Source organism: Eleutherodactylus coqui, chromosome 10 (genome assembly GCF_035609145.1).
Source record: "Eleutherodactylus coqui strain aEleCoq1 chromosome 10, aEleCoq1.hap1, whole genome shotgun sequence".
In the NCBI taxonomy this organism is placed as follows: Eukaryota; Metazoa; Chordata; class Amphibia; order Anura; family Eleutherodactylidae; genus Eleutherodactylus; species Eleutherodactylus coqui.
In genome coordinates, this window is record NC_089846.1 from 103830562 (window position 1) to 103849971 (window position 19410).

General features: G+C 43.6%; 1 protein-coding gene across 3 annotated transcripts in view; it reads right to left on the reverse strand.

Moving 5' to 3' along the window:
* Positions 1-4034: 4034 nt before the first annotated feature.
* LOC136580823 (myotubularin-related protein 8-like) overlaps positions 4035-19410 on the reverse strand; it is a 28720-nt gene continuing 13344 nt past the window's right edge. For 2 of the 3 annotated variants that reach the window (XM_066581683.1, XM_066581680.1), the window contains exons 7-14: positions 16512-16644; positions 12962-13071; positions 9322-9447; positions 9050-9099; positions 8282-8482; positions 6934-7059; positions 5227-5353; positions 4036-5147 (exon numbers count right to left, since the gene is read on the reverse strand). In XM_066581683.1, coding sequence (XP_066437780.1) covers positions 4848-5147; positions 5227-5353; positions 6934-7059; positions 8282-8482; positions 9050-9099; positions 9322-9447; positions 12962-13071; positions 16512-16644 — 1173 coding nt within the window. In that variant the 3' untranslated portion in view covers positions 4036-4847. Of the gene's footprint in view, positions 5148-5226; positions 5354-6933; positions 7060-8281; positions 8483-9049; positions 9100-9321; positions 9448-12961; positions 13072-16511; positions 16645-19410 lie in introns of all 3 variants that reach the window. The other variant, XM_066581682.1, reaches the window with a different exon arrangement.

Sequence of the window (19410 nt, forward strand, 5' to 3'; positions counted from 1 at the left end):
CCTATGTACAAGAGTGGCGCTATTCTAGTAAAAGAAAAGAAAACTTTTTCTGATCTCAGACAACCCATTTAAAAGTACGGTAGTTAGGTTTAAGAGAACACCCTGCAATATATATTCAGTAGGACAGTTTACTAGGTTTCATTTATAGCGGACCACTCATTAGAAACGGATAGTTTATAGCTAGACCAAAATGACAGGATCAGCTAAAAAGGGTTCTCTGGAAGTTGGGGTTGGTGGGATTTATTTCAGTTGCCACATCCATACATGCAGTCTGTCAGTGCTTAATTGGGAATACAGGATTGGGAACCCTCCCATAGACCTTTCCTCATCAAGGTCAGATTTTCAATACTCTTACATCCCATTTATGGACACTCACAAGAGGTTTCACTGTAGACCCCTCCATACAGGCCTCTTTATGGCCCCCGCAGCATGCGCCAGTTTGTAACTTCCAGAGGACCCCTTTCATGACTTCTAGTATGGTAAGAACATTTCTAGACCTATCAGGCGGCTTCAGGATGAGACTTTCGTAATATTGTGTACTTACATTTAGATTCTGCACGTAGACATTCAGTGCGGTCAAATATGAAACAGAATTTTGCTACGATTGATATTATAGTTTACAAGAACACTATTGAACAAGCCGTTTAAATGCATTGCATGCTTTACATTTATTAAAGGCTGCTATAATATCACATATAAAATCCAAGTCCCAAAGCTTAAGACATTCATTGCATCCATATGCATTACTTAGGCAAAAAAGGAACACATCCTACTCTCCTTCAGGGGTCCGCAAGCTTTGGCGCTCCAGCCGTTATTATAGTCAATGGGAGCGCCGCTTTGTTCTGTCATAAAACAGAACCGTTCGGCCAGGGGGTACTATATACCTAGCGGACCAGGGAAATGGAGTCCCCTAACGCTGATGAGAACGAACCCTTACATGTGTGTTGTGAAATAGTGTTAGTGCCATTAAATTGGCAACAGATACAGATGCCCCTACCTCCTCCTCTATACACAATATTAGGAAGTAGCTTCAGACCAACTGGATTTCAAGGGGGCCTTCTAGATGCCCTCTTAAAATCAGATGGCAAATTGAATAAGCTGCCCCAATGGTGTTTGACGACTTCTTATATCTCATTTTCCACGTATTTGATAACAGCAACCAAAGTAAGGCTGTACTGCCACGGGCAAGTGCGATGTGCGTCAGTGAAACACTGTCCGTCTTACCTGTGATTTCTCTATATTTTTCATTGCGTTTGTGCGGAAAAAATACACAATTTGCATCATATTTAGAGCAATTTTTCACGCACATTGTAGTTCCAATAGTAAAATGCTTTATTAAAAAAAAAGGGATCACATACACATGCAGATCACATGGCATGCGAGTGCAATGCATATAACGCTGCCATAGAAATTAATGAGCGATTCTTGTACAAGAATTCGTCAAAGACATGCAGTTCCGAGTGGGGGGGGGGGGGGGGGGAAGCGCTCATATGAATTAACCCATTCAAATTAATGGGTTCTTTTTCTGTGCGAGTTCTGTTCATCTAGCAATCGGACAGAACTGGAGCGAGAAGAAGAAAAAAAAAAAAAAGGAATTTCCGGAGTGAATACAGCCTAAATGATCAAAAGCTAAAACACGATAAAGGTCCGGGCTCTGAAACCGCACAGATTATGCAATCATTCAACAGCAAATTCTTGTTTGTTTTCTGCAAAATCATCGTTGGCTCGTTTACTTAGAGCAGCGTTCGTTCAGTCCTTCTAAGTCACTTACGTATACAGCTAATGAATAGAGATGAGCGAACGTACTCGTTTCGAGTAATTACTCGATCGAGCACCGCCATTTTCGAGTACTTCAGTACTCGGGTGAAAAGATTCGGGGGGCGCCGGGAGAGGCGCGGGGGGTAGCAGCAGGGAACAGGGGGGAGCCTTCTCTCTCTCCCTCTCCCCCCCACTCCCCGCTGGAACCCCCCCCCCCTCACCCACGGCGCCCCCCAAATTTTTTCGCCCGAGTACAGAAGTACTCGAAAATCGCGGTATTCGGGCGGAAAAGGGGCGTGGCCGAGCACGTTCGCTCAGCTCTACTAATGAACGATTTCTTGGTTCAATGAGCCAAAACTGTATCTGCCGTATAAATAGCCTGCCCGAGTGAACGATGACATAATTAGCTCAAACGATAAATCGGCTCATCTTAAAGGACCCTTACTTCAGAAAGATTGTTAATCCGGGGATTATTCTGATTGCCAGATTTGGAGTTGGGGAGAAATGTATTCCTTAAAATGAAGAAAATTGTCTTCTACCTCATTGCATTCTTTTTGCCTTCCTCTGGATCAACATTTCGGGATAACAGGCTGGACTGGATGGACTTGTGCCTTCTTTTCAGTCTTCCATATTATATGCTTCAGCATGTATTGCATGGTCGGTTGGCAGTGGGGATAGGTCAGTGAGTATACAGATACAAATCTTTTCTACTAGTTATTCATTACTTTAGTGTATGTGGGTGGCACGTGGGCTGCTTTAATGAAATCAGTGACAATAAATTAAAGACATTTAGAAAATCCATTTAACCCTTTGCAATCCAATTTTGGATTCAAGGTTTCCTAGGGGGTTCGCTCTTTCTGCCATTATACAACAGCACCATCTGCTGGCTAGAGCCAGTACTGTGGTATGAAGCATGCTGGAGAGGCCCCGACAACAGAGCGGCTAGTAATATACAGTAAGAATACCCTGCTGGACGTCTTCCGACATCGGAGCTGTACAGCCTTCAATCAGAATGTCTTTAGACATCAGACAGTGGAGTGTAAAGAGTTAAACAAGATATTATATAGTTTTGGATTTACACAGGGTCTTGTGCCATATAGAACAGACAAAATGGTCATCGGAAAAATATCCCTTTCATTTAGGAGCACAAGAAATAGTTTATCGCAATCCGGAGAGACAGACAAGATAATGACGTCTTCTGGGCAAATGACAATTCTGACTGTTTAAACTTGTTTGTTTAGTTACATGAAATCCCCCCAACATTCCTGGATGGTGGGCTCATGCATGCGATCTACTACAAGACAACGCTGGGGCTGAAATAGGCAACCTGCCATTCATTTCATAACAGTCGTACGCACCAGAAAAGTTGAAGCTTGGCTTCTAGTAGTAAAACCGCTGTTATTTTAGATCCATGACTCCCAGTTTGCTCCGGGAATAAACCTTCCCACTGCTCAGATCCACATTTTACAAGGGCTGATAAATCGTTTAGATTCTCGTTAGTTCATCGTTCAGTGTCTGCATGCAAAAAACTGACCGACGGATTGTTCCGTCTAAACAGGCAGTGAATAGAGGCGGGTGGGCTGGAACAACTCCGACGCGCTTCGCCTCCATTCACTGCACAATGCTGGATCTTGTGTAAAAGCATAGGAATGTTTATTGCTGGGACGTCCTGTCGGGCATCTGCACCCAATATCATCCGATGTAAAAGGGCCCTTACTGTTAGAGGAAAGCACGATAAATCACAGTATACAGCAGCGTACGACACAGACCCTATATTTACAATGTATACATACACACATTCTATAATAGGCATTATAAATTTCCCATAAAAGTTCATAGAAACTAAATTCACTTATGATTTAGAACAGAAAAAAAACAACAATCAAGAATTTACAGTTTTCCCTTTTAAAAGCTCTCAGTTAATGAAATTAATGTAAAATGTGCAAAATATCATGTAAACGTTAAATCACAAAAAGCAACTGAAAATAAAGTGAATGCAAAATATCTGGGCATGATAAATGGCAACAAAGTTAGCTTTTTGCATATTAGGGTTTTAACAGCTTTTGTCTTTTATTGCCCAAGTTAATATCTTATGCATTTAACAGGTTACAAGTAAGGAATCGTAACTAGAGATGAGCGAGTATACTTGCTAAGGCACATTATTCGAGCGAGTAGAGCCTTAGCCGAGTATCTTCCCGCTCGTCTCTAAAGATACGGGGGCCGACGCGGGTGACAGGTGAGTTGGGGAGCGGGGGGGGGGGGGGGAGGGGGGAGGGGAAGAGAGAGAGATCTCCCCTCCGTTCCTCCCCGCTCTCCCCCGCCGCTCCCCGCCTCCCGAATCTTTAGAGACGAGCGGGGAGATACTCGGCTAAGGCACTACTCGCTCGAGTAATGTGCCTTAGCGAGTATACTCGCTCATCTCTAATCGTAACGCTTTGACCTTTACATTTCCGTACAAAGTACTCTTGGAATAAAAACAGGAAGTTCCACTGGTGCCGGGTAACAGTGCAATCGAATGAGTTAATGGAGGGTTATAGAAGGAACAAGGGATGATATCAGAGGTATTTAATCATACATTTCAGGGATGGAAATAGTCAGCCAAGTCCTTCCTGTTTGATACATCCATTCCTGGATAGATACTGCAAACGTAACAGTTTTAGTACAAAGTGGAGACCAAAGTCAGTGTCAATAAGGGTATTGGCACTTTAACACTAAAGGCCTAGAATGTAATGCGTATTATTGACCCATCTGGCAATAGATAAGCAGAACAAAGCTGACTGAACAGAACAGTCAAGGAATCTATTGAAGAAAATGATCTTCCCCTTCACTGCTCAGCAAATCCTGCCTGGTACCCAAATGACCTAGCTGCCATTCCAAAGATGTAGCCACCGGTGGGCAAATGAAGTATCAGTGTTGACTGACAGATCAGCCAAATCTTCAACGAGACCAACGGCCTGTCCAAGATTTTGGTATGTGGCATCCATGGCATAAGCATGATCATGAAGGCTCATTAATGTCCGAGTTTTAGACATTTTACTTTTGCCTTTACTCAGCAATGATAAAATGATGAATTTTGTTCTCTTCTTCCCTTATGGGGATGGTGTAATGATACTGCCATTCCCACTTACGTCAGTGGAAGGTAGCGCCTTATTGTCAGACGAGTCTCTGTGAGGGAGGTGATTGACACTGGTCCCATGTGGTCCCTCTGCCATTTCCCTTTTTAGGCACACATCACTATTTACCACAGAACCGTTGGAAAGGTGAGCAGGAAGCCCTTCTGCAACATCGTCTGAGATCAGCTTGGACAGGTCTTCCATTGCTGGTACGTCCTCAAAGTGTTTTGTCAGGGTGCGAGTGTCTCCAAGGGGGGTGTTCTGGCCGAGAAGCTTCTGGTTTGGAACAGACCAATGTTAAAGAGCAATATACATAAGGCAGAAATATGTTGTTCAGTCAAATAGATCAACTTACATCCTCCATATCAGTTTCACTGGTTTTTAAAGTTGCCTTCCTGTTCATACATTCAAGCAGATAGTCCAGGACAGATTGTCTTGGGTGCATTCCCTTGTCAAATCGGTTGTACATTCCACACCAGAACCTGGAAATACATATAAAAAGAGAATTAAAAAAATGGTAATTGGAAGTTCTGATAGGGTATAATGGAAATAGTCAAGTCACAAAGTCATCAAATCCCTTCACATGACCAGACAAATGGTATCAGACAAAGCAAGGGTGAAGTCCACCATGGCATGGCGTTGGTCAAGTCTACTCTCGACCTCTGGGGTTGATCAAAATCAGCGTCACCCCCACCCCTCCCCCGCCCTCCATTCCCAGATTGATTTGCCACATACTGCTACTAAATATAATATTTTCTTTTTTCTGTATCTTGTTGTTATACTATTTATACATCTTCTTTGTATCGTTCGATCTAATTTGTATCCTTTGATTATGTCTTTCTTTATACCACAGGATGTATTTTATGGATATTGTCTATGTATCACATATCCACGTTTTATCACTAAGGTAAACTTCATTTATATTTAGCCTCAGTACGTGAATCAATTTATTCTTGCTGTGGAACTCACTCTAAGACAAACTCCACAAAGTAGATCTGGGAGCTATAGCGTTCCTATGGGGTGAGGTTTTATTCCCAGATCACTTGATTGATTTTTTTTAATTTCAATTACGGTATTTTTTTAAAAGTCTTTCTGGCTTAATTTAAACAACTCATAAAAGCTAAGGCTGTACAGTATCGCACACTGGTGAGTGCAATGCAGGCCAATGAAAAACTGACCATTTTTCATGAGTTTTCCCTGCGATTTTCATGCATATGCGAGGCATTAGAAATGTGCTTTTTATATCAGATTTAGGCACGGTTTTTAACACGCTTGAAAAAACAAACAAAACACGTGGTTCCAATTGAAGAATGCTTTAAAAACGGATCACTCTTGCATACAAATTGTATGACATGTGACCATGATGCATTTTTTTAACGCGACCATAGAAAATAACATACGATTAGAGATGAGCGAGCCTACTCGGCCACGCCCCTTTTTCGCCCGAGTACCGCGATTTTCGAGTACTTCCGTACTCGGGCGAAAAGATTCGGGGGGCGCCGTGGGTGAGTGGGGGGTTGCAGCGGGGAGTGGGGGGGGGAGAGGGAGAGAGAGAGGGCTCCCCCGTTCCCCGCTGCTACCCCCCGTGCCGCCACGCCTCCCCCCGAATCTTTTCACCCGAGTACTGAAGTACTCGAAAATCGCGGTGCTCGATCGAGTAATTACTTGAAACGAGTAGGTTTGCTCATCTCTACATACAATTCTTAAACAAGAATTGCCAAAAAATAGGACATGCAGCGGGCTATCGGTTTGAGTGAGGGGAAAAAAAAATAAAAATCTCTTGTGAGAATGAACCCATTCAAATGAGTGGGTTCATTTCCCACGCGAGTTCTGTTCATCTTGAGAATGGAAAGAACTCGCATGGGAACATCGCCTGTGTGAATACAGCCCAATATAGCAAGAAATGATTATCAGTTATCGTATCAGGTATGGAATGCACTAGGAGATCAATGTAGTTAAGCCGCATATGATCAAAAAAAACTGATAATAGCAAATAGCTAAAAAAAATTAAAAATTAATTGCTGTCTGCTGCAATGAGGCGTAACCCTGCAGTTTTACTTACTTAAAGCAGAATGGGTAGGTATTTGGCTGGAGTGCATTGTATGCATTTGATATATACAAGGGGTTCACAAGCTCCTGCTTCCTTTGTAGAAGAAACGGCCACAATGAATGTGCATTTTCAAAGATTCTGTTGGAAACAACAAACAAAGGATGAAGAAAGCCGGATGAACAGTAGACTTAGGCTTTATGTAAACTCTAAAGTCGAACTCACACGAACAAGTCGGATTCTGTCTGTGAGCCCGTCCGGTGACCCTGCGTACGGCAAGTTACTGTATTGCATATGACCATGGAGGCTCGCAGGCGGTCGTGTGCAGTACAGGGTTTTCTTTTTGTTTGTATGTCCCACGCCTTCGCTTAGCAATGACGCAGATACCTACAGCCCACATGCAATGTTAATTGCGTATGGGCTGCAGGTTACACGCCTCCATTGACATCAATGGAGGCCGTCCGCGTTGATACCGTGGTAAAGTAGAGCATGCCGTGATTTTTATTCCGCTCACTGAATACACAAGCCGTACCCGCGGGTGTGAAGTAAAATTTGAAAATGCATGCCTTTCAATGCCCGTGTTTTATAGCGGATCATTCGTGCAGAATCTGCAATTCAAATCCAGTCGTGCGGGACCGGCCGAAGGACTCATTCACACGACCGCATCTGTAAAACGTTTCGGGAGTCCAGAAGTGTTTTACCGGTCTGTGTGAGCCAGCGGAGACCACGTATGGAAGCGAGTGAACTGCTCATGACCGTGTATCTGACGTGAGCGTCTGTCTTTTTTTTTTTATTACTATTTCCCCGCTGTCTCATAGCAGAGTTGTGTATGCCTGGCTACCCATACACAATGTATTGTGTAGGGACAGTGTTGCATACTCTGTCCATAGAAAAGAAGAGGGCTCACGCTGAGTGGTATGCGGAGAAATAGAGAAATGCTGCCTTCTTTTTCTTGCGCGTATCTACACCTTAATGTGAACAGATCAATAAAAGTCCATTTACTTTCATTGACTCTATTCACCGCCAAAATCACGGCCGTATGACTGAGCCCTTAAGGCTTTGGCACAGTAGGCATAAAAATCAATGTACACAGAAGGATTTGTAAAATGATTACACAGAAACAATATATGCAAGATAATTCCTGCGCTAGTAAAGATAACAGGTGAAATAAAAACACTAGTTGTTGCCGGTAGAAGACTGTATTTCAGCATCACTATATTACGTACAGGGTATTATAACCACTGATTTGACACATTACAGAATGTGTTGATCAGCAACCTTCCCAGTGGCTGAACCGCCATGAATGCAGACAAGAAGAGAAGAAAACCACGGGGACCTGGCCCGGACTCTTTCAGATACTCACTTAAGTTCTTGCCGTTCTTTTTGGGAGTTACCAACGAAGTTTCCAAACTGGCAGGAAAAGACATGATCGTGAATTTCGAGTAGATATTTTTCACTGAACTCGAAGGCACTTGGGAACTGCTCCATGAGATGCCACACACACTCCAAAAACTGCGTAAACACCGGAGACGTTTCTTTGGGATCAAACTCTAAATGATGACATCTGCAGTAGGGAGAACAATAAGCGTCTGTCAGTTCTGTATCAAACCTGCCATTTTACAGAACGCCCATGTACTAACAGCGTCTACATAGAACCTTTTGTTCTGCCCTAGGACGGTCTTGGACATAAATTATAGTTAGATGCTGGTATTATAGGTTTAGTTTTCTTTGCCTTTCCAAATTATTTTCTTAAATGGAAAAAAAACCCTCACTAGGAAGGATTTCTGTCCCATTTAGAGGTTATGCCTCTGTAAGAACTACATATCACATTGTTAAGTCTCGTATTCTGGTTGTTTGTGAAATACAGAAAAAATGGCAAGTACTGTTATTAAGACCGTTGGTACTGCGGCCTCTTTATTGGTGGGTGCCCCAGATGTCAGACCCCAACAAATCATAAAGTGGTGCCATATCTTGGCAATATGGCATCAAGGTATAAGTTGCCAACTTATTCATATATTTTCAGGAGTAATACAGGCATTGCAGTGGACAAGTGCTCCAACTTTGTCATTTTAGTATTTGCTAAAACCAACTCCTCCTTTTAGGTGCTGAAAGGACCTCTTTAAATACCTACCTTTGTGAAAACTTGTGTCCTAGTGAAATCCATTCTTTTTCAATAAGTACCTATGGAAATAACGAGTTCATTTTAACTGTACCTGCATATTTTCCTACTTAATAAAAAGGAAAAACAAGAATAGCAACAACATGATCCGAGGCAGCTTAGAAACGACATAAACATTGTAAGGTAACTAAAGCGGACCTCACACTGGATATAAAGGCTTGAATATGGCGGGTTTTCATGATCGTTATCCATTTATCACACACTCACATCTTACGCAGCCTTACCATGAATCCCTTAATGGTCCTGTAAAATGGATCTAGAAGAATGCTAGCCAGTGAACAGACTTGTGCGGTGCGATCCCAGCCATCGGAGCAGTGGACCAGGACACTGGCATTTTCATCTCTAACTGCCTGCCAAGAACAAGACAGAAAGCCGATCGATTAAAGAGGGAATTCTTTTAAATTAGGATTACAGCGTTCTGGAAGGCTTGACAATATGTCAATGAGCAAAATTAGACTCATGGAGGATCTCAAGGAAGCCGATCATTTCTCTAGCAAGCAACAACTGCCAAGAAGTAGCGAGAATGGTAAGTTTAGTAATTTTCCCAAGACCTTGCAGTTGGGCACAGGCAGTGCTGAAGGTTCAGACCTCTCAAGGGCCGAGTCAAGTACATGTATTGCCAGGAAAAATAAATAAAGTACCTAGGGGTTTTCGGAATCAAATAAAACTTTTTGCCCGATTAGAACATTGATATAAGTAACAGATTACTATATCCCAGCAAAGGGATACATTTATTGCAGAAAACTGACCCCTTGAAGGATATCTAGTACCCTGTTGTACTGTCTCTATATTGAATACAAGATGTGATAAGGGGGTATGGAGGCTCTAGTACCCTGTTGTACCACCTCTAGCTTGGATACAAGATGTGATACGGGGGGGCATGGAGGCTCTAGTACCCTGTTGTACTGTCTCTATATTGAATACAAGATGTGATAAGGGGGTATGGAGGCTCTAGTACCCTGTTGTACCACCTCTAGCTTGGATACAAGATGTGATACGGGGGGGCATGGAGGCTCTAGTACCCTGTTGTACTGTCTCTATATTGAATACAAGAGGTGATAAGGGGGTATGGAGGCTCTGGTACCCTGTTGTACCGCATCCAGCTTGGCTACAAGATGTAATACGAAAGGGCATGGAGGCTCTAGTACCCTGTTGTACTGTCTCTATATTGAATACAAGAGGTGATAAGGGGGTATGGAGGCTCTGGTACCCTGTTGTACCGCATCCAGCTTGGCTACAAGATGTAATACGAAAGGGCATGGAGGCTCTAGTACCCTGTTGTACTGTCTCTATATTGAATACAAGATGTGATAAGGGGGTATGGAGGCTCTGGTACCGTTGTACCGCATCCAGCTTGGATACAAGATGTGATACGGATGGGCATGGAGGCTCTAGTACCCTGGTCTACTGCCTCTAGCTTGGATACAAGATGTGATACGGGCGGGCATGGAAGCTCGGCTTTTCTACCCTGTTGTACCACCTCTAGCTTGGATAGAAGATGTAATACGAGTGGGCATGGAGGCATATAGGTTCTGTATCCTGAAGCATACTGCTCCACATGTCCTGTAACTTCGCCTCTAGATCGTGCAAACTTGTAGGCTATGGAAGTTGGCGTCCCAGATGGTCCCATACATGTTCTATTGGTGATAAATCTGGCGACCGGACAGCCACGGAAGTGTAACAATGTTGTGGGGGCTCCTGTGGCCCCCTTGTGTGTGCGGCCGAGCATTAATCTGCTGGGAAATACCTCTTGGAAGCTGCAATCAGAGGAACACATGTGGCTGCAGGATGTCCTGAACATATCGCTGAGCTGTCATTGTACCTCGTAGCACTACTAGGGGTGACCAGCTGTCGTATGTGATGGCCTATCAGACCATCACACCAGCAGGGGGCAGTGTGCCGTTCCACAGCAAAGGCAGGATTGAGGCGCTCACGCCGAGGTCTCCATAGATGAGCACAGCTGTCGTCAGTACCCAAACTAAACCTGGATTGGTCGCTGAAGACAACCCAATTCCACTGCAAAGCAGTCCAGTTTCGTCATTCACGACATCACTGCAAACGGAGAGGATGGTGGATGTCAAAGGCCGTACATGTAATGGGCGCCGTGAGACCAACTGTCCTTCAGCCAAGTGCCTGGAAATGGTTCTGATAGACACAAGGGCCTGTAACAATGGTGCCACCTGTCTCTGGATGGCGAACAACGGAACAGTTGGAACTGCTAATGCTTTTCAGTTGATCACACTGTCCATTCTAATGGTGTCCTGAGCCCGGTCACCTTGTGTGCCCTTACACATCCACTGGTCTTAACACCTCCTAATGGTCTGGTCAGACGCTCCTCTCTACTGGTGGTCTGTAGGGGGCATCCTGAGGCCAGTCACCTTGTGTGCCCTTACGCATCCACTAGTCCCAACACCTCCTAACAGTCCGGTCAGAACAGCCCAGGTGACAGGCAATTCGTTGATCAGACCATCAGCTTCTCACACTCCAATAATGCCCCCCCTCTCAGACTCTGTTAACGGGGTGAAATCTCTTGTATTGTTTCGTAGAGGCGTCTAGTGGTCAATTTAACACACGGAGCCCCAGAGACTTTTTATATGCCAAGGGGGTAAACCACTTTTAGGGCCGCAGGTGACAAGACCGTTACACCAATGATGAGAATTGTGATGATTGGATTATCTGTCTGAGATGTAATTGCATGCCGAGTTTTGCAGCAAAACTACAACCACTTCTAGGGGTTTCATTTTTTTGACAAAATGTATTTAATATATTCTTCTCATTACTTGGGTCCCATCTGCTGCACCTTGAGGGCCATGGATCCCCTCTATTCCCCGTGCAGCTGGAGCCACGTATGTTTAGTGGAGCGACTCGTTAATAATTCTGTGCCACAGAATTGGAATTTTGACAGCCTCCAAGGGAACAGGCCAATAACTATCTGGCTGCAAGTCTCCTTCCCTTACAAGATGAGCTTTATTACAGGCTATACTGTTGCTTGGATACGTCGGTGTAAGCCGCTGATATCACTAGAAACTGCTAGAAACCATTTCATGCGCTTTGTCCCTCATAAATTGGAAGCTGGGGACCACGTTGTCATAATGCTGCAATTATAAGAAAATCGATTCTTTCAAATGCAACTAATCAGAAATGGGAGGAAGATGAGAATGAGTACAAGATCTCCCCATAGCAAGCACTCAGATTCCAGTAATTCTTCAATAGGGGTTCTATCATTAAAAGAAAAAAAATTCTATACTTACCTTTTCCTTCCCCGTCAGTCTACTTACCAGATCTTCTCCTGTAGTCTGGGGTCAGAAAGGGGGGGGGGGTGGCTTCATCCCCCGCTGTCCGATTCCTCTGCTTCCTATGAGGTTACCTACATTCACAGGCAGTCTCCTTCCTGCCCAGCAACGTATGTTACGTCACAGTCCAGCATGGAGAGTGCTGAGCTATTGCAGAGACTGCTCATGTATGCTGTCTCGGTAATAGACCAGGATTCCTTTCTAGCCAGTAAACGCAGAGGTACATGACCTTCACTGACACGGTCGGAAGAGAATGCAAGGAATGCAGCCTTCATAATAAGCCAGCCAGTGTGCGGTGACCCGGGGGACTGGACAATCTCAGCGATGAGAAGATGTGGTAAGGAAACTGACAGGAAAGAAACAGAGTATAGATTTTTGACAAATGACAAAACCTCTTTAAAGCAAAGTTAGAAAACGGCCCAGTTGGCAGATAGTTGAGTAATTTTGTATTAAGGTTTCTACTAGTGGAAGACGACACCGACGATGTGAACTTGAGATGGATTTTTTTTATGTTACTCTTTTCTAACTTTTTAGATGAGGGTACCACATGACAAATAAGCAGCTCACATACCTTTGCTAGAAAAACGGAAGCATCCATTACTGCTTTTATGTGCCGCAGCCAGCCAGAGTTCTCCAAGACGGTAAGGAAACCACTCATGGACGGGTTCTTGAGTTCACAAGCTAAATTATAAAAAAAAAAAAAAAAGACAAAAATTACTAATAAAATACCTCTATAATCGATATATTCCACAGAAGCACCATTTCAAGAGTATAGTAATAAGTATAGAAGTTTGCGTATTCTATTAAAATTCCAGTGCACAACAAGAAGGGGAAAAAAAATAGTTAGCGCTCAGGGTAAAAGGACCAGCCATAAACAAGCAATGCAGAAAAAAATAGCACTTACTTTGAGTGGGGAGTATATGGAAACTGATATTACCCCCCTAAATCCAGGATAGCATGAAATATAGCAATGATCCAGTAAAGAATTCCACCAATCTAGAAGGCGGCTATCATCCACAGGATTTATTGATAATTTGTGGATGAATAGACAAATAATGCAGCACCAGTAGTACAGGACGACACGTTTTGTGGCAGGACCTGCACGAAACACGTGCCGCTGTACTCCTGGTGTTGCACTATTTGTCTGTTCATCCACAAATTATCAATAAATCCTGTGGATTACAGACTTCTTCTGAATTGCTGGATTTCCTTACTGGATCACTGCTATATTATTATAAACCAGCCTGGATTTGTGGGGGATGGGGAGGGGGAATATCAGTTTCCATATCGCCCACCACACCCCCACCTTCAAAAGTAAGCGCTTTACTACTTATTCTGCATTGCTTATCTATGGCTGGTCTATTACAATGAGCACTACCTAGTTTTTCTTCCTGTTGTGTCCGAGTCCTGTATGGTTCCTGGATTCATGTGGTTCCAAACTTCTTTGACGGATGTCCTGTCAATGGGGAAGTGGAACCTGCAGTCTTGTATTCAGTGACCTTCTCAGCTCTTAGGTGTACAGGGTTTACAACAAAGGAGAAAAGATGGCTCTTTAAAAACACTTCTTTTATTCTTCTTTAATTAAAAAATCCACTAAATTAAAAACGATTGGTACCGCGTGATACCATGTCAACGCATAGATGCGTTTAGACAGACACCGCTTTCTTGATCATAGCTGTGTTGTGCGTTTTGGTGTACAGGGTTTACTTTCTTTGGGTTTCTCCATTTACACCACCTGAATGTTTGATTTGTTTCTTCTGCTGCCTCTCAGACAGCCGCTTGATCGCAGAGCTTTCCAGCGCTGTGATTTTTGAGTGGAGTCTGCTCTATTTTTGCCGATTAGCGCGGCTCATCCATGATGAGGTTTGCTAAACTCCGCTGTCGGCCACAGTATCGCTGCGCCCAAAAGTGAAAGTAAATAGTGGCAAAACACTGCCTCTTTCCGGAACGCTTTACACTTCATCCTACTGACGTCTGGAGCACTATCATATACCATTTTTATAATGTCTACATTTACAATCTAAATTCTAGTGCATTCTAGGAGCCTGTTAGGGTCCATCTTTCTGGAATTGCTTTTACAGAATCCAAACTCCAAGCAGCCAACGGTCTCCAGAACTCCGTTCGGCCATTCGTGACAGTGGATTAATCACAGATCCATCAATCTTTGTTTACAGCAAATAATATGATAGCATCTTACACATACTACTACTGTACCTTGTATTAACATGAGATTACTGCTACAGGACATTGTAATTAGACGGACGTTTCATATGCTGGTCTTAATCAAGTCTATTGGACCTAATGCAACAATTATATTTAAAGGCACAGGCCTGTTAAACGTGATGCATCTTTGTTACCATTGCACCAGAAACGGACATCTATGCCATCTTTGAGCAGCCATAGATTTGGGCTATAAGTTTCTTGCAATTTCTGAATCATGTAATGGTAAATCTGTCGGGTCACAGAGGGTATGGCTCCTTTACTAAAAGCTGCCCACTTTCAGAGAAGCCCATACCCTTTGAAATTTGTCCATAGCTTAAAAAGTTACAAATGTTAGTGCAAAAAGACATACAAATGGCGTATTTTTTTTTTTTTTAATTCCCCACAATGTATATAACTATAGCTTAGATCTGATGTCTGGACTGTATGACTGGAACCTCGCTGTATGGCATCATTGCCCTGGATTATCAGCAGAGAGGATTGTAATGTAAATATAGAAAATACAACTTATGACCTGCGTCTATGATGTGTACGGTCATTTGTGATTCTCGTGGTTTAAATTCCATTGCCGCTATATGTACTACACTTATGAATTTAAGGGTGTAGGCTGAAGATAGCAAGAGGCAATGATGCCTTTACACGGTACGACTGTTGGGTGCATTACTGCCTGACAGCCATACCAGAGACCATCGCTGCGGTGCTTTACACAGGAGCAAGAGTTGTGAATGGAGGCAGAGCTGCGGGGATCGCTCCAGCCCGTCTGCCTCCATTCACAGTAAACAGGATTCGCTCAAAGATTAAGTACTTCCAGTTTACACAAACCGACAGTCGTGTGGTTTTTAGTTCTGCTAAAAACTTAGCGGCTCCAACAAGTACCCTGTCGGTGGCCGCGCTTGTACACGGGACAATTATCACTTGAATTTACTGTTTAAGGTGATAATCACCCTGTGTAGAGGTACCAACAGGTCTCTTGTTGTGCAGGTATACTGTGTGTGTGTAAGGCTGGGTTCACACAGGGCAGAAAGCCTGCAGAATGACCGCACTGAAAAACTGCGAGATTTCTGCAAAATAAGCGCAGCTTCAAAACCCGCAGCCTTTAGCCACGGGTTTTAAAGCAGCCTCACCACCTGCATTTCCACTGCAGCCATCTCTGTCCATAGAGAGGAGAGAGGCCACTGCGGAAATAAAAAAGGAAGTGACATGCTGCGTCTGTTTTCTGTGCCACACGTCAGTTTCCGTGCGGCTTGGCCGCAGCGTGTGGACAAGATTTTTGCAAAATCGCGCGCACTTTGATGGCTAATCCTGGGATTAGGAGCCGCATGTGGAATTGCCATGCGGACGTTCTGCACAGAGATTCCGCGGCAATTCCGTCCGGTGTGAACCCAGCCTAGGGAGTCCATCTGAGCGAGGCCGCCTTGTTGTGATAGCTTCATACAATTTAATAAAAATGCCCGCTAAGAACCAAAAAGTATTGTTTTCACCTGAACATTTATTTCACCTTCTTAGGAGACTTTGTCCTGTGGATTGCGATTGGTCAAACCCATGACTTAGGAAAGCTACCTGCCCTTGGACACATTCCCCTGAAATATTTCTCAACAGGATGCTAAAAAGCAACCTCATTTAATTTGATTAATACCATACACCCTCTCCATACAGCCGTGATGGTGTGTGTGGGTGAGGCCTCCTGCTTGGGACACTCCTATACTGGCCCGACCCCTAGATCATGCTATATCTCCTCGCTGGCAGCCAGAAAATTGTGGCATTAATTTTGTAAAAAACTAAAAACCTAAATAAGGATTATAACTGCAGATATATATTGAATATTTTTTTGCAAAGCCCCAGTCTTAGGAGTCAGAGAAATACAGCCATCGGTGACCACATAGTTCAGGGTCTGCACATACCTTCTAACAGCTTCTGCAGACTTCCTCGCATAACATGGATGTTCTCAATACCAATAAACTGGAAGCGGATGTTGGGATAGTTGTCTTCATTCTCGTAGCCCTTTCCTGCCGCTCTGTTCGCCATGGCATTCAACTATTGGGTAAAAAATTGATCAGAAAGTTAAACTCAAAGTAAAACATTACACAATATTTTAACAAGGATGCACTGAAGTCCCAAAGTTAGGATCTTGGGGGACAGTTGAATAAACGTGTTATTTTCACATCCCGTGTCCATACAAAATAGTTTGCAGCCCACAGCATTCATAGACTTCAGCAGAAAGTCTTGCAGCAGATGCACAGACTGTGGGAAATGAAACAGCATATCTACACATTTAAAGTCGCAGGTTTGGGGACAGCAGGGAGCCCTCAGCAACTTTCTGTGCACATTTACTCTAGGGCAAGTATAGCAGCTCTTTAACCCCGAACACCGGCCACGGCAGAGATGCCACAAGCGTCCATTGAGCGCTCTCGAAATTACCAGGGTCAAGAACAATGATCACAAGACAGAGCTTAAATATCGTCTTGTATAAGCGGTTATATTGAAATAAAGCACAGCTACAGCAGATTCCTGTAGACAAGAGCCGCAGTCAGTCAACAGCTGGGACCGATCCTATTAAGTTTCTATTAGTGAAAACGTCTTTTCCTGCTACCGTTACATAAATACGCCTACAATTCCATTTATTTTTATTGCAACTGGAAGAAGAAAAATATCCATCCCTGTACCGTAGGACTAGGTAGATAAAGCAACAGGGAACATCAGTATTTGTAGCCAATATAGGCGTCCTAAGCAGCGCCCCTCATCCCACGAGATCCATATGCTCTAATAGTTCATAGAAATATGGATTGGCTCCCATTAAAATACAACACTTTAAAGGTCTCAAACGTCTTTTTAACGACTTGTTGAGAAACATTTCAAGAAATTTTGACAAGGTGTGAAGGGGAGACTATAGGTTAATCATGCAAGTTTCTTCATTGACCGCTTTGCCCAAATCACATTTAAGGCTCATTTACAAGCAAAGACAATCTCTTTCAAACGATGGAAAGTTTTAGCGATCTTTTTGCATTGAGAGACATCTCTCTGCAGGTGAACTACAGTTTAAGTTCACCTTAAAATCATTGCTCAGACGAAAAGCGTACGATGCCCGCATTTACATGTAATGATTATCGCTCATTTTCGGTCGTTTGAACTAATTTTGAACGATAATCTTCACGTGTAAATGGGCCTTTACCATTGCTCAGCAGGTCTCGCCTATCAACATGTAGATGGGAACCAACTAAACAAAAATCTAAGCTTAAGAATTATACCGAATCTGGGATGAATTGTGTCCTGCAGGTCATTAGCATTTTTTCTAGTCTGTATTTGCCATAAAGCACAAAGTAGTCCAGATAATGATGTGAAGTGATATTTCTACATTGTATCCATAATATGTTGTACTCCGTTATTTTAGTCTGTGCCATCAACCTTGAACGGAGCAGCAGGGCGAATGCAAACGAGCCCTTTAACACTGTACTCAGTCTAAAGGCGGCAAGACACATTAGATAAAAGTAGATTTTCATTCAATAGTTGTTTACTAGAGTTGAGCGAACCTACTTGGCCACACCCCTTTTCGCCCGAGCGCCACGATTTTCGAGTACTTCCGTACTCGGGCGAAAAGATTCGGGAGGCGCCGTGGGTGAGTGGGGGGTTGCAGCGGGGAGTGGGGAGGGGCGGGGGGGAGAGGGAGAGAGAGAGGGCTCCCCCCGTTCCCCGCTGCTACCCCCCGCTCCACCACGCCTCCCCCCGCCCCCCAGCGCCCCCCGAATCTTTTCAACCGAGTACTGAAGTACTCGAAAATCGCGGTGCTCGATCGAGTAATTACTCGAAACGAGTATATTCGCTCATCTCTATTGTTTACCCATCAACCGCCTGGTGAACGACTGTAGAAGTAGCCATACACACTTGAGTTCATACTGACTATTTCAGTTGGTCAAACCAACCATACATGTTCAATGACAGAGGGGGACGGACAATCTTTTAGGGAATGTTATTTAAAAAAAGACTGCTTGTGGACAAAAGGTTTTGCTGGGAAGGACCAAATTTTCGCCCGGCCATTGGAACAAAAATGTCCAATGCGCCCAACTTCCTTCTAGACGATAACAGTGCCATTAGTTGGCTACAAAGAACGTTCATTGTTAAATTTCATTCAAAGAACAATCGTTTTGGTAGAAACTAGCAATTTTCATCAACTTTAGGCTACATGCACACGAGTGCGTATCTCAACGAGTTTTGTGCGTTGCGAAACACAAACTTGCGCGAATATGAACTCAATTCCTTTGAATGCAGTCATACACATGAGCGATTGTTTTTGGCCCTCACAGCAATGCTGCAAGGTAAAAGGAGAAAAAAAAAATTTAAAAAAACGCATGTCCTATTTTTTCGTGACCTTGGAACGCATCGCCCGTTGTTTTCAATGGGACAGACAAACACAATGCTTGCTGTGCGATAGGCATGCGAGTGCGGTGTGATGTTTCCCCTTTGAAGTCAACGCAAAACGCTTGCCAATTCTCTGACGCACGGGATAGCAGCGCCAAAGGATCGCAATTCCCCAGAAGTGATGCGGGGCACTTTTGCATGAAAACCACCTCATATCCGCGGATGTGCACATTGACAAGCGTAATATGAGGACAGGTTTCTCGGCCCGATATTGTGCTTGCACATGTGAATGTAGCCTTAGTCTAATACCCTGTTTCCCTGAAAATAAGACATACCCTGAAAATAAGACATAGCATGACTGTCCAGAATTTTTGAGGATGCAAAATGACTTTTCAGGTTTTTTGAGGATGCTTGAAATATAAGCCCTACTCCAAACTTAAGCCCTGC